The following is a 26,556-nucleotide window of genomic DNA, read 5'->3' on the forward strand; positions in this document are numbered from 1 at the left end:
CCAACTTCTTATCTCCAGGGTTTCTTCTTTGCATATAGTCAATGCACAAAAGAAAGCAATAAGGAATTTCTTTCCTCACAGGTTCAATTTTTCAGGCATACTATTTATAATTTTCAAATGTCCAAATGTCCATATGCGTTCTTGGTGCCTATACATTTCACTTACATTCCGATCTATTTTCCACCCTTACTACTGCATAGAATTGTCTGTCTCTGAGGCATTCAAATGAATGAAAATATGACTTTATATCTAGTCATTGAAGAATAAAATTTAAATTATTACTTGTAGTTCAAAAAAAGAAACTCCATGTGGTTTCTTAAAATAATTCAAGTTCATGTGAGTTTAAAATGGTATGTTAAATCATTGCTCAAATAAAGTCTTAAGGGCTACAGTTCACAGTCTAAGAAACTTCATTTTTGTGCTCAAAAACATTCTGTATTTAGCTACCAAAGTTTTAAATATATTTGTGAATCCTTAAGATCTAGGTTATCCTATTTCTTATTTGGGGGGAGATAAAAGAGGATTTTGGTCACTAAAAGTCATATCAAGTGTGGGGGGGCACCCGCTTGTAATCCCCGCACCTGGGAGGCAGAAACAGGAGGATGGTGTAGGCTTTAAGCCAGCCTCGCTGGCTTAAGAGACCCTGTTTCCAAATAAAAATATAAAATAGGTCTGGGAGTGTAGCCCAGAGGTAGAAGGGCTTCCAGGAACCCCAGTACCACATACACACACAAAAAAAAGTCAGATCAGAACAACTTAAGCACAAAATATGCTGCCTCTTCCAAAAAAAATGGGGGATATATTAAAAACCATTATTCTCCTTTTTCATAATCTGAAACCCTAACTTAACCCCATTCTAGAAAGGAGTCAAATACCAAGAAAAAGTAATAATAACATCAATCAAGTATGGCTTACTTTTTAAATTATTTTCAACAGAGTAAGCAAAATGTATGTACAGTATTGTCCCTTCTTCTCCATCTTCTTCCATCCCTTCCCAGCCACCCATCCTTTGTGTCCATCCATCACAACAGTACTTCCCAGTCATTTATTAAGCTAATGTTTTTCAAGCATATGTGCTCTTTATTATTCTTTCAATACCTGAGAGATAAAATGGGGGATCCCATCACTTAATAGCCTTTATTTGGTTGAGGCTCTAGTCTCACAGGAATGGCTTTCTTACCTAGTTCTCCTGATCCTCAGGAAAGCTGATTTCTAAACACTAAAAATATCCTCTGGCAGGGTGTGTAAAAGTAACACACCTTTTATTTTCAGCTTCGTACAAACTTCAGAAACAAGAAAGCTATCTGTAATTAAAATGAAGTAATAGTCTACACTGGGAATTTGGGCCTGATATTCAAGACCACAGTGCCCCCAAATTCCCCAGGGCCTGACTGGGGGAGATACCACAAAGCCAAACCTCATGACACTGTTGGAGGCTCTGTCCTTTACTGCAGGATAGAAATGCACTAGGACTTCTATAGATTATAGGCAAGTGAAATCTGAGACTTTGAACTCCCTGGGAAAAAGCACAGCAAAACTGATGTCCTGATGCATGTTTTCAAACGCACAAGTCTTCATTTGTTTAACTTAAATATTTTAAAATATATCCTATAACATTTGTTCTTGATTAAACCTCTTCTGGATAGTTAATCATTAATGGTTTCTTTACAGTTGCTATGCAAACAGTTCATTCATATCTATGACATATCAAATCTCAGAGACATGCTCTTTAATTGGATTCATTTATTTCTAATCTCCTTAAGCCCGTACTACTGTAATGCTTGACTAAATATACACTAAACTCTATTATTTAAATAGCTAAAATAAATTTGAGATGTATTTTATGAATAAAAATTTAGCACTCAACAATGTTCTGCCATCATTATTATTATTATGCGCCTCAGGCATTATTTAAAATTGCCTGGTATATAAGTTGTGTTAACATTGCCTGGTAGGTAAGCAAAATAAGTTCTGAAGAGTCATTAAAGATATTGGATTGCCTAATAAAATGTCAAATTTTTCATTGTGTCTACAGCTGGGGTCAGAGAGCTTTTTCTATACTATATGAAATACATAGTTATCAACAGATCCCATCACCTAAGAAAGGACAGATAGCTGTTGGGTATAATACCCAGCATATACTACCGTAATATGGTAGGACGTGAGAACCTTCTCTGGCCCCATGAAAATGTGTCAATAGCATCTGCTGGTTGAGGTTTAACAATTTATTTATTTCTTTGCCTTTAGATAGTTGTCCCAGAAAGCAGTAAAAGCTATGCCTCAAACCTCATCTTTCCTTGACTCAGTTAAGCAATTCCTTTCCCCAAAGCACTGGATCCCATTCTACAGCAGCATCAGGAGCACAGCTTGCTGGGCTCACCCTTTAGCATTGCCCTTTTGTAGGTCTAAGGTAGAGCCCAAAGTTTGCATTTTTAACAAGCTCCCAGGAAGTACTGGTACTGCCAATCAAGAGGCCATATTTTGACAACTAGAACAGGTGTTATCCAAGGTGAGAAAAAACAAAGGAATCAGATGAAAGAAAGGGGACCACAGAGAAGATGGGAACCCACTGAAAAAGGACGGAACATTCCAAAGACAAAAGTCAAGCTCCAGGCTTTCTTCAAAACCCAACCACACCACATGGCCTTCACTGAACTACTCCCCGACTCCAACTGCACCCTCTCAACCTCCTGTCCCTGCAGGCCCCGAACCACTGAAGAGCTGCAGGGGCTCCGTCTTTAGGCTGCTTCTCTTCTCTCTTAACACCCTGTCTCTGATTATCTCACCCACTTCGATAGCTTTAAATTCCTACACTGATGACCTTTATCACTAGCCAGACCTTCCCACTCCACAGACACTCAAGTCCAGCCTCCGTGTGACATTTCCACTTTAACCAATGACAGTAATCTCAAAGCCAGACATATCCATACACAAGCTGAATCCTGCCACAGCATGCAAAGCTGCTTTCTCCACCACTGGCCCAAGTTGCTCAGGCTAAAATTCTATGCGCTGTTCTTGACTTTTCTCATTTCTCACACCCCTATACCCAACCTTTCTGCAAACCCCACTGAGTCTCCCTTCAAAATGAACTCTGAATCTGATCTTCACACTGTGTCCCTTTTTCAAGCCATCCTCTTTTCTTACCTCGGCGATTATAATTGTTCACCTATTCTTCCTGCCTCCACTGTCTACCCTTCCCAAAGCTTATTCTCCACACCAGCCAGAAAGCTCTTCATGTTATACATTAGGCCATGCTATGTCTTTGCTCTGAATTGATGGATGGCTTCCCAAAGCCTTCAGGACCCAATGTGATCTGACCCTGACTATTCTTCTAGCATCCTTCCCTTCTACTCTCTTCCACCCCATACTCTGTGACAGCCCCAGTGACCTTTACTTTTCCTCAACATGCCAACCGGGTTTCTACCTAATGACCTTTCGTGTGCTTTAGAAATGCTCTTCCTTAGTCGGGCGTGGTGATGCATACTTGTAATCCCAGTACTTGGGAGGCTGAGACAGGAGGATCACACAGGTTTGAAGCCAGCCTCAGCTACTTAGTGAGGCTCTCAGCAACTTAGTGAGACCCTGTTTCAAAATGAAATATAAAATAGGCCGGGGGCGTAGCCTGGAGGTAGAGGTTCCATTCTCAGGATCACAAAAACAAAAAAGAAAAAAAGAAATTTTCCTGCAGGTCTGACCACGGCTGGTTCCCATCCTTCATTCTTGAGTCTCTGAGAAACCTCTTACTCCCATCTCACTGACCTCCTTGATTCTTTTCTATTACTTCCTAATACTAAATGACATTTTATTTGCTTGTAAATACTATCTATTTCTTACCACTAAAATAGATGCTCCATTAGGGCAAGAACTTTGTCTCCCTTGGCCACACTGTAACCCAACCACAAAGTCTGACACACAGAAAGCACTGGGGAAGCAGTTGCTGATTGGACTCACCAATCATTACTGGCTTGCCATAAAGAAGACTACACTCTAAAACATTTCTTATCATCCCCTTAATTATTGCAACAGAAATTAAGCTGATTCTAATGATGGAAAATTTGTTTATAATGAAAGTCCTATTGAGTTAACGTAGAAGACACAGAAACAGAAAAAAAGATTATGTTGTAAAATGCCACGTAATGTCTCTAAATATTTCCCCTTGGTTTTCAATTAGCCTTCACAATAAAATGCTACCCTGCACTTGACTATTAATCTTTAACTGTTCTAATTGGAGGAATAAAATTGACACCCAGTCTGCCCTCCCCTTTGTGGGCTTCAATCTTTCAGCATTCCTGAGCCGTTGCCCTGCAGGGGTCCATTACACAAATACAGCGCTGCAAATGCTTTACTGTGCCAGGACTGTAGTCAGATTTCCACAGTGAATATCAATGTTGTCACTTCCAACCTATCGGTCCCTTAATGGCTTGTAAAAATTAAAATAAAGAGCTTTGAGTTGAATTTTGTGCAATGGGGGGGTGGCTCTTCCCTGCTGCATATTTGGACAGTGATATCAATTAATGCAGGGTGTGGAAAGAAGTGCATCTCCTGGGTCCTTACCTTCAGTCACCAGAACATATTATAGTCATCCAGAGCTTGGGGAGTAAAATGAATAACTGAAGAGAGCAGCAAGCCACAAACCCCTAGGAATGCTCAAGACTAAGGATTCTGCTTTTGTGATGGTTTTCAGTAGGAGAAGATAGATGGAAGCCAGCACATGCTAAGGTTGCATTACCAGAGAATGTTGCTATTCTTGGCAAGATGTTTTTTTGTAAAAAAGTGGCAAGGGACTTGGGTTTAAAAGTACAAACACAGAGAGAATCCCACCTTAATGGGTACCATTATGACATCCAGTTCAATATAATGAGGCTATTTCCAAGATCTGGCCAGAAGCCCATATTAGCACGGCTTTACTGATGTGGATACAACAAATTTTGTTTGAACAAGAAATCCCCGGGAAAAAAAAAGATCCTTTCACAGGCTCTATCCATTTAGCAATCAATCAAAGGAGGAAAAAAAAAGGTCCTTCTGGTAAAGACAGCAGCTCCCATTTGAATCCTGGTAAAATATTAGATGTTCTAAATAAAATAACGTTCACTGGGACATACTTATTGATTGCTATTTTATGAAAAGGCTATACTGTTGGTGCTTAAACTGATAAAGGGGAGATGGGATCAGATATAGGGGACAAGGATATCACTGAATGAGAGATGACCAGGTCCCAAGAACATTCAAATTGTGAAGAAATTGGTCACTTTGTGGAGAACCCATATTAAACAGGGGGATAAACTAGTTGGGAACCTTTGCAAAATTTCTGCAAGATGTTATGAATTACTTCATAAATGTTATATAGAGCCAAATTTTCTGACACACGCCTAAAATCACAGTGACACAGGAGGCTAAAGCAGTAGGGTCACAAGTTTGAGGCCAGCCTGGGAAACTTAGCAAGACCCTGTCTCAAAATAAATAAAAAGGGCTGAGATGTTGTTCCATGGTATAGCACTCATGGGTTCAATCCCCAGTATTGCAATTAAATAATAGGGGGAATCCTATGAAATTCCCAATATTGGACTGTTTTACCATACGGAAATAGCAGTTTGTATAGTTCACCTTAAGGTAACAGCACTGTTTTAAAGAGAACGTGTCAAAGAGGACTTGGTGAGCACTGGAGTCCAGGCCCTGGGTTGGTATGCCTGCTGGACCACTCACTAGTTGAATCGCATTGGCTAAGTCATTCAAGTCACTTGGGTGTTCTCATACACAAGGCAGCAGCCTCTCAAATGCAAGTCCTTCTTATGACGCCACCTTCTTAGGCACAATGAGCAGAGCAACCTGCCACCCCTCCTTCAAATTAGTTGACAGTCATCCTCCAGTCTCTCCAGACATAGCAGCAATGCCTGGGAATCACCCAAAAAAAAATAAGTTTGTAAACAAGCAAACAAAAAATATCATCAACACCTAAAAATTACATTTTAAATGTAATAAATCTACAAAGGCTATTTTGAATCTAGAATGACTCTTAATTTAAAAATTCACTGAGAGTCTTAATCCTATCCAATCATGCAAATATTAGAAAAAAATCTCATTAAAAGCAGAACAACATAAATGAACTCAGCATCACTGTAACAAGACAAAAATCAACTCAGGTATAACTGGTCTTTGTGAGGTGATGAGATTCACAGGTACCACCATGAGCAACATCCCATGAGAGTTAAAGTTGGAGTCTCTAGCTTGTAGCCAGTTAGTTTTTTGTCAATTATAAAATCCCTTACAATACACACACTCACACACACATACATACACACTCACACATACTTCAGAGAGGAGTGTGACCATACCCGTGAACTAGAGGTAACCCACCTTCATGGTGCCAGAGGCACTCTGGGCTCTCGACCTTCTTTCTAATTGTGAATGGAAGAACTTCCCCCCAATGAAAGTATCTTAGTCATCAGCAAACCTACAGGGAAATCAAGCCAGGACAGAGCCTGGACTTAGGTTTATTTCTTTTTCCTACAGAAATGGTCATTCATTTTGATGTCCCTCAAATTTGGCACAGCACCTACACCATAATAGGTGCTCAATAAATTTTTATGAGTGCTTAAAGACCTATTGATCCTGAACAACTGAAGGAGGACCCAACGGTCACTTCCCGATATGTCAGAATGACTGCTGGCTTCTTATTCTTGGGAAAACACCTGTCTTCCTAAGTCTCTTGCTTTCCCTCCTTTAGCCCAGAGACTCACACATTTTTATTTTGTGCTTAGAATTTGCCAGCTAAAAATTACTTCATTTAATTTCACTAAAATAACCAGGCTAATAGTTAAATTTACTCAATGTTTCTTTGTGCTGGGCACAGTGCCAAAGAACCTCATATGTTATTTCACTTAATATTCATGATGACTCTATGAGACAGAATCTGTTATTATCTGCATTTTACAGATTAGAAAAAGGTCAAGTAAGGTCAAGCAATTTTCCCATAGTCACAGAGATAGTGAGTGGCAGCACTAGTAATAGTCAATAGAGTCTTAACTAATGTGTTATGTTGCATGATAATATGCAGTGACCTTTCATAACAGATATTCTTCAGATATCTTATAATGCTTCCTATGTTGTTCAGGGTTTGAAATGTCTAAGAAGCCTATAGTTTGGCTGGGCATGATGGTACACACCTATAATCTCAGCAACTAGAGAGATTGAGGTAGGAATCACATGTTCAAGGCTAGCTTGGGCAACTTAGATTCTGAGTCAAAATTTTTAAAACAAGAACTGGGGATGTGCTCAGTGGTAATGGTAGAGTGCTTGCCTATCATATGTCAAGTCTTGCGTTCAATGCCCCATATCAAAAATTTTTTAAAAAAAGCCTAGGGATTAGAGTGAATCATATTCTAATAGCAGCATCATCGCAATGTCAAATGAGGCCAACTGACCCTGCAGATCTGGAAAAAGTCATGTAGAGACTCCACACTTCTCTACCCTCCAATCTGCTGTTTGCTATCCTAATAGAGACTAGACATTTTTGTTCTGAAAATAATTTTAAAAATACAAATATTACACATGTGGTAATACTACATATTCATTTCAATAAGGTTTATATTCAATTTAGAATACTGATATCCCTAAAAGCTTTTTATATTGTGTTCTATGCATAAGCACTAAATTTTTATTACTAAAATCAGGCGAACATTTATTTATTTATTTATTTATTTATTTATTTATTTTTGGAGGCTGGGGATGGAATCCAGGGGCAATTGACCTCTGAGCTACACCTCCTGCCCTGTTTTTTATTCTTTATTTTGAAACAGGGTCTCACTAAGCTGCAGAGGGCCTCACTAGGTAGCTAAGGCTGTTCATGAACTGCGATCCTCCGGGTCTCAGCCTCCCAAATGCTGGAATTACAAGCGTGTGCCACCATGCCTAGCTCAGGTGAACATTTTATGGATACACCGGTCATAATTTGAGGAAGGCAAGAACATTGAGGAAAATAGTTCCCAGTCCTGGTAAAACATTCTCAATTCCAACAACAGAGTTCTGAGAGAAAAAAGTAAAGGAAGGAAAGAAAACCCCACTCATTGAGAGTGGTGGGACAAACACTATCAAATCTAAGGAGTCGGGGGAATGCTTCCTGGGAAAAGAACAACGTGGCAAATGGGCAGACCACTGGCCTGTTCAAAGATCCCACCTCTGCTTCCACCTTAAATCCCATTCCTGTCCTGAGAGCTCCCCACGGCCTCACTTTCGGCTCCTAGAATTTTCTGTGCCATTAGCAAACAGTGCAAGGACATCATATCATTTCAAACTGGGTTGACCTGATTTCTTATTTATTTATAAAAGGATCCAAGGGGAATTCTACCTCTTAGATACACCCCCAGTCCTATTTTTTTATTCTTTATTTTGAAGCAGGGTCTCACTGAGTTGCAAAGGGCCTCACTAAGTAGTTCAGGCTGGCTGCGAACCACAATTCTCCTGTCTCAGACTCCCAAATGCTGGGATTACAAGTGTGCACCACCACACCCGGCTGATTTCCATATATTTAAATGGGGCTCTTCTACTTTGCCAACTCAACTGTAAAACTGCTTGAGAGAGGCCAAGATTTCTGCTTCATATATCCTAGTAATTAATCACTGCAATCTGCCATACCCTGTGGGACAGTGGTAATATAGCTATGCCCACTCCACAAAGAACAATGAGAAGTATGGGAATGACTCCACCACACACCACTGAAAAGGCCAATGTTTCCTGTTGAATGCACTTTACATTATAGAATTAAAGATTTGGTGGAAGCTTTGCTTCTTAGAAACTTTTTTTCCACTGGGAAAGTAACCTACATAAATAAAGCGCTTCCAATGTCCCTGGAACAAAGAAGCAGTTGATAAATTCTAACTATCTCCTTCCAAGCAGAATTCTCTGCTCCCCTTAAAGTATCTGCAGGCAGCAGCAAAACACAGGTTGAGCCTAACCCAACTGCAGAAACCACCCCACACACTCACAAACAGCATGATACATGGAGTCTTGGGTACCGCAGGAGCAGGGAAGAAGAAAATAAACACTTAAATTTGTGAAGTGGAAGATTTAGCAATTCAAGTTAAAGAGGAACTCATTTCTTTCAAAGTATTTTAGTTAATGTCACATAATTAGAAAAATCTAATCACAATAGCTCTTTTGCCAGATTCTCTGCTCTGTTCTCTCATCTAATCCTCCCAAAATCTCTAAAAGATGGATACAAATACCCCCACTTCACAGATATGAAGACAGGGAGTTAAATGTGTTCACGTGGGATGGAGCCTGGGTTCTCTCCCAGACCTGCCTGACTCTGAGGCTCCTGGCTTTCCTGCACAAATTGCTTAAAATGATAGTATGGGTCTTTATGAAAAGGAAATCACAATCACACTGCAGTATCACCACCTGGAATAAAAGTCATAGAGGGTAAACAGATGGCCCAACCTCAGTAAACCCCAAATATGAATGTTCTAAATAGGGAGTTTCCTTTTGTGCCTCTCAGCTCTGCCATCACCATGAACAAGTCCTCTCTGCCACCAGCTCCCTGCACCTCAGAGTAACTGAGCTAAGAGAAATGGAGCTGAGGTGGTACATCACTAATCCAGGCAAGGCAGAATGTTAATGTCTCCATTAATATCTACTCAAGTATCCCAGGTTTTGTCTAAATTCCAGCCAATCATTTTTGCATGATAGCTTAAGCACAGACACTAGCACTTTAACCCAATGAACTTTCTAATATCACCTGCTCCTCTGGAACAACATCACAAGCCCATGAAAAAAGAATAGAAGGAAGACACTGCATAAGGGAAAAGCAGCTGTAGCAGCCTATTACTGTTTGGATGTAGCATGGCCCCAGGAAAAGCTCATGCATGACAATACAACAATGTTCATAAGTGAGAGGATTGGATCATAAGAGTCTAAACTCTTCAGTGGATGCGTACCTGGATGGACAAATGGATTTATTGGGTGGTAATGAAAGCAGGTAGGGTGTGGCTGGAAGGGGAGAGTGACTCGAGCCCTGGCCTTGGGGATTGTATATGTCCTTCAACCCTGCACCCCCCTCTCTGCTTCCTGCCTCCATACCCTGAGCTCCATTGACGTGACTCAATCTAAAATGGACTGAAATCTCCAGAACTGTGAGCAAATAGATCTTCCTTCCTATAAATTGGTATTGTCAAGTATTTTGGATCACAGTGGTGAGAGTGCTGACTGAACTACAACCTTTTATTAAAATTATCAAGCTATGCACAGCTTCCTCCACTACAAACACATACACACACACACACACACACACACACACACAATCTTATTTCAAACATAACATAATAGCATTCCTCAAATGAGTAAACTAAATCAGAAGAAAAAACATACTTTTCTAGAGTTCAAGTAAACCTTGACTGAATTTTCCCATACACTCATAGCACACAAGTCCCTGTCTTCAATTAAGGCAATGATCCTTGATGTCCATGATGTAACAAAGACCAAAATCCTTTTCTCCTCACAGTCAGACTAATAAAAAACCATAGAAAGATGGTCAGACTGGTCCACCTAGCACATACCAAATGGCCAACACCCAGGAGCAATGGGGAAGGTTCTGTGAGACAGTGGCCTTTAGGTCAGGGCAGCAACAAAGAAAGAAATGAAGGCCAGAGAAACCTGGGGAGGAGGAAGCAGACAAGCAGTAGTGTCAAAAGGCAGACAACTACATGTCAGCCAGAGGATGCTGGGGAGTTATCATTTCTACAAATATCTGAACAAAAAAAATGTTCATCATCTTTAGCTATCTAATACAAATTAAAATTACAATGAGATTCCATCTCACTCCAGATAGGATGGCAATCACCAGGAACACAAATAATAATAAATATTGGTGAGGATATGGGGAAATAGAAACACCATTACACTGTTGGTGGGACTGGAAACTAGTACAGCTGCTTCAGAAATCAGTGTGGAGGTTTCTCAGAAGATTGGGAATAAAACTATCATATGACCCAGCAATAGCACTCATGGGTATCTCTCCAAAGGAAGTGGCATTAGAATATTAAAATCATACATGCATATTCTTGTTCATAGAAACATAATCTACAATAGCCAAACTATGGAATCAGCCATCAGTCCATCAATGGATGAATGGATCACAAAACTTTGATATATACACAGTGGAATTTTACTCAATCATAAAGAACAAAATCACACCATTTGCAAGAAAGTGATTTAAATTCAAGAATATTATACTGAGAACACCCAGTCCCAAAGAATGAGTAGATGTATGTTCTCTCTTATATGTGAAAGCTAGACTGATATTCAGGAATAAGAGTAACATCAGATAGATGAGTAGAGACTCCAGGAGAATGATGGGGGGGGGTGATTAAGGAGAGATGAAGTCATAAAGAATGAATAGTAGAAGTAATTCCATGAACAATTACAAAATTGCCAATTCCAATCTCAAAGACTTGAGGGGGAGGAAGGAGAGACCCAGTGGGGAGGACTACAAGAGTTGTGTGCATTTGTATGCATGTATTTTTCTAATACTCTGTACCTCGATATGATGTTAAATTACAATGCACTCAGTAAAAAAGAACCCCAGGAAGCAACCCCTGCTGCCATCAAATTTGTTCATTTTCCCTCAAAGACAAAAAATGGCCAACACACACACACACACACACACACACACACTAGGAAATACTCCACTGCCACAGCAGGCAATTTATGTCAAATATAATCAAAATATTGACTCTACTTACCAATCCACTGACATTTGGTTTAACATTTCTGTTTAACAAGAACATAAAATGTTAAGCCTGGTTGCAGAAATATAATAATTAGTAATATAAGTAATGTATCTGAATAATCTAGAGGCAATTATCAATTAAAAACTAAAATGTATACATGCCATATTTTTCCATAGAAAATAAAAAGGTCCTGAATAAGATTTGTGGAGAAAATTTATATATTCTTAATTAAATGTCATGGAAAAGATATTACTGATAAATTTTAGTCTGTAAAATGTCAGTATCTGAACACACTTGTGAAGCGGCAGTGTTAAAGCAGCTTTCTAATCTTTCCCTCATAAATTTAAAGCAAAGCCCATCTTGAAGCAGGGTGGGCTGAACACTACAGGCCTCACTCACTTAAATCTAGCCCTCTGTCCCTGACCCTTTCCTCAAACCACCCTCATCCACAGAGAAGGGCAGGATGCCCTAACTGACACATCAGCCTCTAACTCTGGCTTCAGGAGGAACAGAGAGATGAGGACATGTTAGTCTACCAATGCATATATAGTTACAATTGGGATGAAGGAGTAAGTTTTGATGTTTTATTATACAATAGTCATAGTATAATACATATTTCAAAAAAACTAGAAGAAGGGATTTCAAATGGTCTCAGCATGAAAAAATGGTGAATGTTTGAGGTGATGGATACCCTGATTACCCTGATTTGATCATTGCATAATATATACATGCACTAAAGCAACACAGTATACCTCTTAAATATATACAATTATGTGTCCATCATAAAAAAAATTCCTGGCATCATTACATACTCGGTATATCTGAGCCTCAGTTTCTTCACCTAGAAAATGAGATGTGTGATTCCAGACCCAAACACAGAACTGTCAAAAAGCACACCAGGCAAATAAGGTGATGGTGCTTGAAAAGAAATGGGCATTTGGCATTTGTTTTTTCAAACACCAAGTTTGTGGTGTATAAAAGATGAATTCAAACCAAATAAAAACTATTTTAATTAATAAACTATAATAAATATTGTATGAGAATAAGACTAAATTGAGTACTGATGCTGTGTATGTCAAAAGAAGCTAAATTCCTAGCTCTTTTAATAAAGTGTCATAGTAGTTAAAAGTTACTATTAATACAAATATGTCTCAAATTTTTTCTATAATCATTAAGGGTACACAAAATATCATCTAAAAAGGAAAACTGGAACTTTGATATTCAATATTATCCTGATAATGATTTAAAACAATTAAGGATTGAATATAATTTATTGGTACACATTAGTGCGTGGTTTTCTTTTTGCAATGTTGGAAATGGATTCTTATTTTAAATTATCAAAAAGATTAAATAAATACAGTAAGTGTTCCACAGGTCTGAGGCATGAAAGTAAGTTATGTTATAGTTTTTGTTTCTTGGTATGTCAAAAGATGTTTCATTTGATATCATTTGTAATAGAAGAGAGTAATTTTGTCAACCAGGAAAAGGAATCTATTTATTATAATTTATATTATTGACCAATTTTTAACATATTTTCTAAAATTTACTACTAATAATAGTGTCACTGGCCTCTAAATAAATTCTAACAAATTTAAATTTGAACATACATGAAAAAAGAAGCCAATATAAGCACTTTAGTGTTTGCTGCTTATGGTGAGAATGTGTAAAGTTTTATCATTACCGAATATGCTAACATTTTTAAATCCTCTTTAATTGTAAAAACTACAAAGGTTCTTAAACTGGAGAACTGTGGTTAACTGTAAAAACATACACTAGTGTGCAAACAAAAATAAAAAGTAGGGGACCTTCCATGATTATGATGTAGAGGTCTCCTTCTCTTTTTGACCTGAAGAAAGTATATTTCCTTTGGTATGTGCCCTATCTTTTCCACCCATATAAAAGGATATTTCATATAGTGAATGTTATACACACAACTAATATATATTTTCTCTATTTGTTTGGATTTTAGTAACACATAAATAATTTTTTTTTTGGTGGTACTGGAGTTCCTGGAAGCCCTTCTACCTCGGGGCTACACTCCCAGACCTATTTTTACATTTTCATTTTGGAAACAGGGTCTCCTAAGCCAGCGCGCGGCTGGCTTCGAACCTGAGCGATCCTCCTGTCTCCGCCTCCCAAGCGCAGGGATTACAAGCGTGCGCCACCACGCCCGGCCACATAAATAAAAATTTTCACACAGAAAAACTATTTCTTCCTATATGCTCTGTAAATCACTCTAAAACATCATATGAGATTTTCCACTAAAGCTGTGTTCCATCCTAAACTTAGTAAATAAGCACAAAAAATGCTTGAAAATATTAAATCTGTCTGATTCCACACTTACCAAATCACTCATTAATTCTCTTTACTTTCCAGGCACAATATCAAAGTATCATTAGCTAATGCTAAGAAATCTAGTTAAAGATATGTTAACATTTTGAGCTACATTCTACCAAAATCCCCTCATAAAAGTAGCATCTCAAAATCAGCCAAACTGAGGTCATACAGCAATGAGTATTTCATGAATATTAGTGATAGATTGTTTTTAATGGCACCAGTAAACTAGCTCTCATTTATATTTTTGCAAGTTTCTAAACACAGTAATTTTGAACACTATAAACAAGTCATAAATTGCACAGTTGCTAGGTAGGAGAATGCTATGTAAGGATGAATTATCTTAATCTCTGTAGCTTACATTAAAATTATTTAGCATGAAAAAACAAAAATAAAAAATAGACATACATGTAAGTAGAGAGAAATATCAAGTGAATAAGAAAATGTTAGCATTTGCTAAATCTAAATGATGTACATGCGGATATTCATTGTACTATAATTTCAATTTTTATAATTGAAAAGTTTATAAGTTTAAGATATTTTTAATGGAATTATATTTCATTGGTTTATCCTTAAAAGTAAAAGTATATTTCTTGAGTTTTTAAATATATAAAATCTGAAAACATAAGGAGAACCAAATACTCTTCATTTTCATAGAAATTACTTTCATGGTTTATTGGGTATTTCATATTTTCAATTCTCTTCACATCAAGTACTAACTGATTTGAAAAATTGCTGTAACCAATTAAACTCAAGGAAAAATGAGTTCAGGAGAGTCACTCAAATCTGTGCATAGTATATGTTCTGTTTACTCTTCATAGTCTCTGGACTTTTTCCAATATTCACTATTACTAGTCACTTTCCCCATTCACCTCAAAAATAAGAGCAGGCCCTATCATACTTAACATTTATTTAAAAGCCTATGGGCACTCATAATTTATAAGAAATATTTTAATGTGGAAGATAAAGATACTAGAATATATAGGTTTATAGAAAATTATGAACTGGTCAGTTTTTGTTTTATGTTTTTGGGGCTAAGCACTAATGAAGAACTATAGAAGCATCATTGAACCTCAGAGGCCAGAGAAACTAAGAGAATTAAAAAAAATTATTCATAGTCTTGTCACTCTCCACTCCAGATTTTCAAAATACATAGTGGTCATACATGGTTGTCAAAAGCCACTGAAAAGCACCAGGACATTTATCACCTGCCTCTAAAATCGTCCCATTTTGCTACATGCACTATAGTAGGTGCTTATTAAAACAGATGAATCTTTCCATTTACTGTTACTTTTGTTAGATAATAATGACTGATTTCTCTAGGTATACTTAAACTTCAACAATAAAAATACCAGAAGAAAATTAGAAAAACAGAGCCTCTCATTAGTTTCTCTTCAAATATCACACTTCCGTTTGATCAAAGCTTACTTTAAATCCTCTCTACTTTCATGACACGAAAATTCCTTCAAAATACATACTATTAAAATGTTTACATTTTGAAGCTATCTTGCTCATCAAATTATTTGGGAGGTTCCAGTTTTCAGTCCATTGTTTTAGGTGATGTATTTGGAAAGAATTTGCTTATCATTCTTCAGCTCCATGGAGAAGTATCCCTAAAAACAAATGTATGTGGTAGTTCACTACGACCATGGAGAATCAATAGCCATCTATTTAATTTGCTAAGACAATGTAAATTAGTAACTTCCAGCCAGATGTGTGATATACACATCAAACAAACTGCAACCTGTTCATTATGAAAATCCTGTCAACACACAGGAAGCCACTTGATGACATCTGATCTAAGGCAGTTTCTACGTTTGCAGCTATAAAAAAAATTGTTCTAAGAATTTTTATACAAGGAACTGGAGCTGAGGCTCATAAAAAGGTAATCAATTTCAGCTTCTCATCTTGTGTGCTTGTGTATACATGCTTCTGTGTGTTTATTTCTAATTTCATTTGGAAGTACAAAATGTTCAAAAATGTGTTTTGTGCTATTTTTCCTTCTATAAATTGTTTATTTAACTTTGTTACATCTTTTTTAATCTGATATAAAGTTGATTGTATAATCCTGCAGCTCTGAAGAAATGTGTAAAGAATAACATAGTCTATAGAAGAAAAAGAACACTTACACACTGGAAAACAAAACAGAATATTTCAAAATGACTTCAAACATAAATTAAGTTTACCCATTGGGAGGTCTAACTTGCATTCAGATCATTTATAGGGGTCTGTGTGACTATAGACCCTGCTGTTTGATAAAGAATGATTACTAACCACAGGTACCCACCAGAGAACAGAGTGTATGTATAATGCTTGTGATGTCTCAGACATACAAAGCACCTTCTTAAAGAATGTCCGTTTCCATTCCATGGAAAGCAGACATAATTTTTCACCCTTTAATACTCCTGCTACATGGAGTGGCTTATTTTATGAGTAATGCTTTGCCATTTTCTCCTATGTTTGTTTTAACAATATGAAAAACTGCAGTCATAAAATAGATGGTTTGTTTCATATATCCAAAACAGTGGTGTGTTTTCTGCTGTGTATCAAAATACTCAGCCTCCTTGCTATACAAAAACCTAACAATATTTATTGTATGCTCTTTACTAAAATGAGGGTAATTAAAAGATTCTTCTTAATAACCAGGTACTATTATTGAACACTGAATCCTCACCTAAACTGAATTCATTTTTCTAAATCTATTGAATTAACTTTTCTTATTAAACAGGGAACAGAGTAAATAGCCTTATTGCCAAGCATAATATCTCCAACTACTACATTTTTAATATGGCAATTTAAAACTATGTGGAATGAAAAAATCCTTTCTGATTGAATTCCAAGGAGCACCCATTAACCAACTTCCTAATGGCAAACCAGCATATCTACTGTATGGTATGTCAATGCTTTCAAAGTAAATAGCTTCTGAGTTCCCCCGAAATCTCAAGAATGTCGAATGTCGATGTCTACAAAACAAAACAAACAACAACAAAAAAAGAGCCCGGCAACAGCGCACACTGCTGAACGCTTTTAAAAAGGTTCAGCCTTACTCCACTGAACTTCCACAAACATTATAAGAATTGGACCTAGCTTTCTTCACCAGTGGCACCCCAGGCCATGTGATCTGACGGCGGGGCAAGCAGAAAGGATTATGGTTTGCAGAAATAAAAAGACTCAAATGTGGCTGCTGCAGCCGCCCAGTCGGTGGTGCCCGGAGCTTGGACCTCACCTAGTAAGGAGGCCCTGAGAGTAGGTAGGGCTCAGGCCAAGACCTGCAGCTTTGCTTGGGTCCCTTTGCTTACTGACGGTCAGTGTCAGATCCTCCTGGTCACTTAAGCCCCTTTTGTGGTTCAGGGAGAGAAACACTCTCTCAGAACTCTTAACTTTGATTGGAGATTCTGTTTAAAATTAAGAACTTCAAACCCCAGATCTGAAAAAGTGAAACAGATGTCCTGTTTGTTAACCATAAATAGCTCCGTAAGTTGGATCCTCCTTGCTAGCACTCGCTCCCGCTCTTGCGCTAGTGTGCTCTCTCTCTCTCTCTCTCTCTCTCTCTCTCTCTCTCTCTCTCTCTCTCTCACTCTCTCCCTCTCCCTCCCTCTCTCTCTCCTCTCCAGCATTAAATTTTATTTAATCCAGAGTTCACTTAAAAGGTTGAAAGAGAAAAGAAAGCAAATATGGGCTGTGATGGGAAAACTTCTAAGTCTTTTTCTAGAATATAAGGAAGAAAGTACTCCACTGGCCTATTTCTACCTCAGCTAGCACTTGGGATTCAAGCCTGCATCCCCAGTGCACCGTAGCTTCAGCTTCGCCTAACAAGGTGGTGCCCACCACTCGCATCCTCCCCGAGACCAGGAGACCAGAGGTTCCCGATGCGGGCGAAGGGGTCCCAGGCTGGCACTCACGTGAGGACATAGTTGACGCTGACTATGCAGTGCGGCCTGGAGGAGCGGCTGTTGTGCACGATGGTCGCGTAACTCTGTACCCATACCCAGCCGCCATGCTTCGCCAGGAACCTATAGTACTTGGTGGTCACCTGGCCCTTCACCAGCACTGATGGAGAGAACAGAAGCAGTTCGTGGTGAATCAGCCTGCCCCCAGACTAGTCCCATGCCTGGTGATGGGAATGTGACCCCCTGAGGGCCCTCATAACTGAGCCAGGCAGGAGGGAGAAACAGGCAAAGTCCCAATCCAGTTGATTACCCTTTCAAATTGTTGAGAGTCCTGTGGTTCCCCTTATAGGAACGCTAATTGGGATAGGCCCTCTCTGGGCCAGGTTTTCACCAATAGCAATGTGCATGGGGGAAGGGAGACACCTAAAGTTGGGGATTTCCCTCCAGATTTGCTTTTATAACCACCTAAGGAAGTGTCTGGACACCTGAAGTTTGGGTTCAAATGCCCAGTCTTGGGAGACTGGGCTTCCAAACATAGCTATATAAAAAGTGTGTAAACTGGGTACGGTGGTGCACTTGTAATCCCAGTTTACACACCCAAAAATAAAAAGGGCTAGGGGAGTAGCTTGGAGGTAGTGCACCCCTGGATTCAATCTCCAGTACCACATACACCAAGACATGTTTAGGTGGGGATTGGGGATGTAGCTTAGTTTGTAAAGTGGTAAAGCATTTGCCTAGAGTGCTGAGCCCCCCCTCTGTTCTTTCCATCCCCTGCATCTGGGAGGAGAAGGAGGGGGAGGGGAGGGGAAGAAGGGGGAGGGAAGGAGGGGAAGGGGAAGGAGGGGAGGGGAGGGGAGAGGGAGCAGCCAAAGTAAGTTGGTGCACATTATTAAAGTTGAATCTCAGTTTTGTTAGCATCTTTATTGAGGTTTGCAAGTGGGAAAGCATAGCAATAGAGAATAAAACCCCTCTGGGGGGGGGATTTCATCCAGAAATGCCCCTCCACCAGTATTATTGGGCCTGTAAGAGAAGCCAAATGGGGTGGAGTTTGGGAGCTCTCCCCCCTACCCAGGGTAGGCTGACCTTTCACCAGTGCCACCACCCTGCTTCCAAGGGCCCCATCGGTTTGCTCAGGTGGACTTAAATCCCCCTCCCCCGCCATCCCAGAGGCGCGCCCAGCTCTGTGAGGGCAGGGAGGTGCCTTACACAGGTGGTGCGCGCAGCGTAGGTGGAAGGTGTCGCAGCCATGCACATGGTGGTACAGGGTCTTCTCTATCAGGTCCTGAGGTTCATACCCCGTCAGCTCCGCCACCCTGAGGAGAGGAATGTGGACGGGATGAGCGCCCCATTCCCACCTGGGTGCCTGCCCGCACTTCACAGAACCTGGCCAGCTCCCTCCTCTAGCCAAATGGGCTCTTAAGGGAGAAGGGCTCCTGCGCTGAGCTGGGCCATTACCTAGGAGCAGCCATCTCCACCCTGCACACCCACCTGGAGTCCAGGAAGATGAGCTTCATGTCCAGGCTGGCGCGGAACATGAACATGTTGCTGTGCAGCTTGATCTCCGTGACGGCGCTGGGGGGCAGAGAGTGGCCCACGGCCACCAGGCCCACGTTCTGGTAGCAGCCATCGAAGGGGGACATGTCCAGGCTGTACTGGCGGATCTTCAGGTAGCCACTACAGTGAATGACCTGTGTGTGGCAGAGTTGGAGAAGGTGAGAGCCTGCCCCTTGCAGTCAGGAAGTGCCCCCCAAAAAAGATGGGGAAGGGGTTGACACTACAATTGCTGTGCGGCTCACATCCCTCCAAGAGGTCCAGGTTTACTGGGTGCTCTAAGGTGTTTCAGAAGAGCAACGGCACCTTCACAGTGAACTTGCCTGGGAGCTTGTAAAAATGCAGGTGCCTGGACCCCACCTATCCTATTTCATCTCTGGAACCTGCTTTTTAACAGCATTCAATAGCATTCAACTTGAAGTCCGCTGCTTCCAATTAAAGCTCTGGTTCTTACCCTCCGGGGAGATGGGTCAAACTCTGACGTTCTGACTTACTCCTAGGAATCCTCCAGTCACCCGCCACGTTAGAGGTTTAACTGGCTCCCCAACCCAATGGCTCAGAGATCTGGCCAGGCAGTGCCAGGGACCTCGTCTGATTCGGTCTTTATGTATAGTCCCCACGTTTAAACAAAATTCAGTGAGGGGGAAGTGTGGCCCTGAGGGCTTTGCGGCATCCTGCAGGTGAGTTTCTGCGGGAAGACCCTCGTTCTGCAGAAGCCTGGCGTCTGGCCTCTGGGAAGCCACACAGCTGCTGCTCACTCTGACCTTCCAGCTCCACCACGCACCTTGTATCCTCCGCAGGTGAGGCCGGCATTCCGCTTAGCTAAGACGCACTTCATCCTCAGGAAGAAGGAGCGCTCGATCTCGTACTCTGGGGAATAGAAGTGAGTGGAGGGAGACTCAGAAAAACCTCAAACTGCATGTCACCGGCCCCGGTGTCAGTGTCGCAGGCACGCGTCCGCCTTACCCTGTACGAAGTGAGAGTGGTAGGGCTGGTGGGCGGTGAGTACAGCGGTCATCTCGTCATGGTCTGCGGGATGGATGTACTCGTAAATGCTATTTCCGGTCAGCTCTACCTGTAAAGAAGAGAGTATCAGCGACTCTGAGGCAGTAGAATGCCCCATACAGGAGCTGCAAGTTTGACCAGGGGGTCTGTGGAACTGTGAGGACAGGAGCTGGAAACGTCCGAGTTTTAATTCCACCTCAGGGTCCTCATCTAAACCACATCTTCCTTATCTGTGAAATAATAATGGTAGTATTATTTGGTACCATAGTAATGGTTCCCTGGCAATGTTCTGGTAAGGACATCATATGTATGTAATCCCCACAGTTCTACCTTGGTTAGGACTCAAAGACCAAAACCAAAAAAAAAAAAAAAAAAAAGCAATTTCTTGGCTCTAGGGTGGAAACTAAAGAGAAAGGAAGCCCAAGAATGGGCAGATCCATACCTGTTAAACACTCCTCTTGCCCAATGAGAGTTTTCCAGCCCCAGAAATCCGGATATAAAGGGATTGGGTAAGCTCCGCCCCCTCCTGCTTCCAGCTCTGGCTGTAAACACTGCCGGCTGGAAGTGTGGACCTACCTGAGAAAGACCCAGGTGAACGGAGGCTGTCTCTGAGATGTACATGATCTTCCCATCTGGGGCCACCACGAAGATGAAGCCATCCAGGGTCTGGGGAGGCAGAAATAGAGTGAATGGAGAAGCCTCTGAGGCCTCTGAAGAAATGGAGGAAGGGGACAAAAGTTAGACTTTCAGCCAGAAGTGCAGAGAGTGAAGTAGAGAGAGATCTTTAGGAAACAGGACACAGAACCAGCCACAAGAGTCCCCCTCTTCTATTCATTCCAATTTTGTAAGCATCTGGGGCATATTAGCACACTGGGAGAGATCCAGAGGAAGTGGCATCCAAGGCCAATGCCCTATAAGACTTGGGATCCAACAAAATGGACATAGAAGACACATCAGGAATAGACATACACAGATGCTGTAGGAGGGTGACAGCCTCCGATAAGAGGTAGGCTAGGTTCGTGGGGTGCTGGTTCCCAGGTCAGTCTTGAAGGGCTCAAAGTGGCATGAAGGGTATTCAGAGGGTTGGGAAAGACTCAGTACAATAGGCAGGCACTGGTCAAAATGAAGAACTAGCAGTCTGAAGTTTATAGAGAGAATCAAGCTGACCTGTGGCTCTGGAAAGGGTCCAGAAAAGGAGGATTTATGAGATAAGAGGCTTTGAGAGCAACTATTATGTTAAAATACATTTATGTATGTTTATGTTCATACCACAGACTGACAGGCTGTTCATGAAGGAAAGTCTTGACCTTTTCCCTGTACCTTTATTTTTTGTGAGTGAGTCCTCAGCCTGGGCAATGAAGACCTAGGAGGATTCAAATTCTGCTCTCAAAGAGCTGGATGTTCTACATGGGGCAGTTGGCCTGAGGGTAGTTATAATGGCCACACAACTGAATCTGCAGTGCTGGAGAAGCAGAAGTCTCAAATCTGAGCAACCAGAGGCCCTAAAGAAATTTTAGTAGGCTTGGAGAAGAAGCTTGGACTGGACGAGGGAGGAAGAGCATTTTAGGCAGAAGGAATAATGTTTGTTGCAAAGGCCAGGGACTTTGGGTGAGAATGAATTTGATGTCATCAAAGGTGATGAGTTTGATGTGCCAGAGATGGAACTGAGGAAATACATCCACAGTGGCTCTTGGGAATTTTGAATGTCAGTCTGAGGAGAAATCTGGAGTTGTTCCTGTACACTTTAGAGTTCCAACAAAGATTTCTAAGCAGGAAAATAGCATCCTTAGCTTTTTGGAGTTTTGTTTTGTTTTTCCTGGCAGAATGTGCACAGTGACCTATAAGAAGAAGTAAGGCTGAGGTAGGCAGCTGCAGCAGAGATAGTCAAGCCTGGAACAGGTGGTCATAAAAGGGATGAAGAAAGGTAAGTTTCTAATTAAAGAATAATGCAAGCTATGGACAAGATGCTAATTGGTGGTAAAGAAAGTAGTTAAGGATGACTTCCAGGTTTCAGTAAAACCATTAAGCGGAGGTTTACATTATTAACCAAGAGTTAAAATTTGGAGAAACATAGTGAAATTACAAGTCTGGGTAAGGACAATAATGCGTTCTTATCTTGAAGATGGTCTATGTGGGGTACATGCAGAGTTCCAGTTAGATGTGTCCTGTTGGCAGTGAGAAATAAAGTGGTACTCAAGAGAGAATCTAGACTGGAGAAAACAACTGGGACCATGTGGAGAAAAGAGGTGAGGTGAGGGTGTTCCCTGAGATGACCTAGGATTCCTTGGAGCTTTGAGAGAAGGACCAGAGCTAGAAGCTCCTGCTAGTCATCTGCAGAACAGCCTGTAGTGGAAAAATCAAAGAGGAATATGCAGCGAAGGGGAACAATTTGGGAAACAGTGTATTTTAGAAACAGAAGAAAGAGGAAAATGTTAAGCCATCAGTAGTACTTCTTTCCAGTCTTTGCCCAAACATCATGTACTCAATGAGTTCCTTTGAATCCATCTCCACTTTTAATTACAGCACCGAAGAGGACTCCCCATCCCCCCTTCTCATTTTCTTCCTACTATGTGTGCCACCTGATATACCATGCATTGCACTTGTGAAGGCTTCTAAGGCTCCTCTCCTTAGAATGTAAACATTATGAGGGCAGAGCTTTCTATCTGACATACAACTGACCCTCCTTTATTTGTGGGATGAACAAGGTGCAGTCGGATATGAGAAGAGTGTCCATTTCTTGATATCAAAATGTGGTGGAGCTGGAGCCAAACACCAATGGTGGAAGAGATGGCAGAATGCAAGGATGTGGAAGTGCATAGGGAGGAGTGGTAGCCACTGAAATTAGTGATGTATATCTGTTTGGTGATATAAAAGAAAAAGTTATAAAAAAAGAAGTTTGGGGATATAAAAGAAAATATTCTGGGCAAGAACTAGAAGGTATATAAGATTGTTTGGGGGCTTTTCTCTTGTTTACATTGCTATAAGAGATTAGTTGGGAATATGGAAGGATGGGTTGGGGGCATCAAAAAGTCATCTGCTGGAAGGCAGTTTAGTAACAGAGTCAAAGAAATTCAAAAGTATGGAGGCCAGGTCAATAAGGAAATTCTCACCCACACCCTTTCTTTGTTCTGAGAAACTAAAATCCCTGGTCTCCGGGAGGAAGAGAACAGGTGCCAACAGGACATGAAAGCTGGTTTCCATGTGCCTCTTAATTTCCAAGCTGCTATCAAGGAGCTGCCAGTAGAGTTGATGATTACAAGGAGGGTGCAGGGTGCCGAACAAGTGTCAACCCTAAAAATGCCACTGGGAGTTTTACTATTTAAAATATTTGTTCTGTGACTGAAGGCCGTTAACAGGCAATCTAAAATGGTGTGCACTGCAAACAACAAGGTAATGGGCACCTCACATTGGTTAAACTCATTACCTGTGGGTGTGTATGTGTGTACCCCAGGGTTTGTTCAGAGCCTGGGCTGGTCTGGGGTGAGGGGCATGTGCGGAAAGAGGAGAGAGGCTGGAAACTACAGGGAAGACATGAAATGAGTTGCAGATGCAGCTGGATCTGGAATGTGTGGATTTAAAGCCCTGACGGGCATTTCTACCAGATTCCTGTTGTTTCCTTTTCAATCCTTCCTTTCAGGTGGTTCTTTGGCTGCCTGGCCCGGGTTTTTCCAGTGCTCTCAGCCTAAAGATGAGGAATGGCGCCAGGGACCTGATGGGGTCTTATGCAGCTATTTTACAGACACAAAGTCCTAGTTGTCATTTTGCCTCTTTCTTGACCAGACATGATTGGTCTGTTCTGCACCAATCAAAGAACTAAAGTTTTGACTTTGGAGGATCTGTCAGGCTTTAGGGAGAGCCACACATCCAGGTGGGGTCCCTCCACTTTATTTTTTTTCTGAGAAACGAAAAGCCTGGTGAAGCCCCCCACCCACCCACCCAGCCTCCCTGCCAGGCCAGGCACCTCTATAGGAGACCTGGACAGAAGAGAACTACGGGGGACCTGTGGCTGTACCTGGAGAAGGTGGGAGCCCAGCTCTCGGCCTACATTGTCCAGTGGGCTGGTCCGACTCGAGTGGCCCCATGCCTCACCCAACCCTGTGGAGACACAGAAACAGCCTTGAGCTAACAACCCAGAGCTGGCAGTTTAGCACCAGTGTGTGGTTATCATTTGTTACACACAGAGTAAGCACCACAGACACCCTCTCCTGGTCACCCTCCACAAAGGGGGCTATTTTGCTCCTGCTCCCTTATCTTCCTAGCAGAAATCAAACTCTGTCCCTAACCACCACCAAACCCAGTTTCTCAGAGAGGACAGGACCCTCCTCCAGGACCCTCCTAGCATCAACCAAGTGGCCTCTGGTTAGAGAAGTCCCCCACACCACATTCCGCTATAACTGTGGATTGGGTTCACTAGTATTTTTATGGCATTGCAGAGCACTTTTTTGAGGCTGAACTTTTCAAGGTCTTCCTCACCAAAAGGCAGAGAATATCTCATCCCCAGAGCGATCTTGAGTCAACTGGCAGGGTCAACCAGGTTCCTGACAGACTTTCTGATTGGCTGCAGGGCTTTCTAAACATTCTCCACCCCTCCACCACTGACTTTAATCCCCTCCATAGGAAAAATCCCTTCCCTTGCAGTCGACTTCACCCTCAGCCCACCAGCATCCCTGTGCAACCTTTTTTCCTGTCCCCTTCCCGTCGTAGCCCCAGCCTTTCACATCCCTTGCACTCTCAATTTCTTAGCAACACTTTTGTTCTGTACTGTACATAGAGAATCACTCTGTTTCTCCACCTGTCAGGCACCATCTCTTATTAACAATCATAGTCCAGTCATCTTGAAATTTCCACTTGATTTCTAGGCTTGGCCAAAATAATAAAAGAAAAGAAGATTCTCATGTAGATATATAGTCTGCTGTATTACCCGAGTACAGAAAGAAAATAAAAATAAAGCAGAAGGAACCTGCGCCAACCTTTGTTAAACTATTTATGAGTAATATGTTTTAACAGTGCTGCTGGTAGAATAATTTCAGCTAGCTAAGTGGTTTCATTCTTACACCATTGAACTAGGTTTAACATGGTGTGTGTGTGTGTGTGTGTGTGTGTGTGTGTGTGCGCGCAAAGACACCTTAGAGCACACAACTACAAATGCAGGGACTTTGTACCATGGGGCCAGACCAGGAAGAACCTTCCACAATACAACATGGGGTTAGACTTCTTAAAGGTGTTGGTCAGAAGCTGCTTCCTAAGCAAGCGATCAAGCCCCTGGCAAGGAGTAACAGTGATCCCCTTAAGCTCCTATAGGGTCTTTCAGGGTGTTTGCACATCTAAATAAATCTAACGATTTCCCCACTGCTCTGCAAACAGTGATGCTTCCCACCTGCCACTGGACTCCTCTCTCTCCCTAGCTTGACTGGTAGCCCGCCCCAGCTTCCCTCCCTCCCTGCAGCGAACCCACTGTCGTCCTCCTGAACAGGTCCAGGAGGTCCCCATCACAGCCACCTGTAAACACTCCTCCATGTTGTCACCTGCCCTTCGCTCCTGATTCGGCCAACCAATATGCCTTGTTTTCTAGCACTATATGTTCATTTTTAAAGAATCTCGCTTCAGACACACCCACCCAGCACGACCAAAGGGAGATTCTGGCTGCACCAGAGAAAAGGGAAAGGGTCTCTGCTGAGAGTGCCCTTGACGTCCTTGGGCCCAGCGGAGAACTGAAACCCCAAAGCTCCAGAGCCTCTGGCCTTGACAGTGTGTCCCGAGTGGACTGAGGCTGCCTGGGTCGGGAGACCCGTGTCCTCTCAGCCCCAGACAATGTGAGAAACCTTCGCTGGGGGCCAACAAAGGTCTTTAAGCTTTAGGGTCTCCTGGGAAGGCCACCTAGCCCAAATCATCTGAAAACTGCCTGGGCTCAACTCGGAAAAATACTGGTTCAGAAATCCGAGCGCCAGCCTCGACTGCTCCTGGTGTCGGGTTGCGGCCTTATTAGTCAGAGCCTACCAGAAAAATAAGACTTCCCCGCAGGTTAATCAACAGCCCGTCCGCGGCGGGCTAAC

The 26,556-nt window shown here is 41.6% G+C and overlaps 1 protein-coding gene across 1 annotated transcript in view; it reads right to left on the minus strand.

Annotated features, from left to right (window-relative positions):
• Positions 1 to 26,556, minus strand: part of SIM1 (SIM bHLH transcription factor 1) — a gene marked incomplete at both ends in the record, with an annotated part of 76,171 nt that overhangs the window by 42,604 nt on the left and 7,011 nt on the right. Inside the window, 7 exons of the mRNA XM_080700198.1 lie at positions 17,960 to 18,107; positions 19,154 to 19,260; positions 19,436 to 19,635; positions 20,283 to 20,368; positions 20,465 to 20,573; positions 21,080 to 21,169; positions 24,516 to 24,598. Coding sequence (XP_080556324.1) covers positions 17,960 to 18,107; positions 19,154 to 19,260; positions 19,436 to 19,635; positions 20,283 to 20,368; positions 20,465 to 20,573; positions 21,080 to 21,169; positions 24,516 to 24,598 — 823 coding nt within the window. The remainder of the gene's footprint in view (positions 1 to 17,959; positions 18,108 to 19,153; positions 19,261 to 19,435; positions 19,636 to 20,282; positions 20,369 to 20,464; positions 20,574 to 21,079; positions 21,170 to 24,515; positions 24,599 to 26,556) is intronic.

Source organism: Muscardinus avellanarius, assembly GCF_963383645.1.
Source record: "Muscardinus avellanarius genome assembly, chromosome: 8".
NCBI lineage: Eukaryota > Metazoa > Chordata > Mammalia > Rodentia > Gliridae > Muscardinus > Muscardinus avellanarius.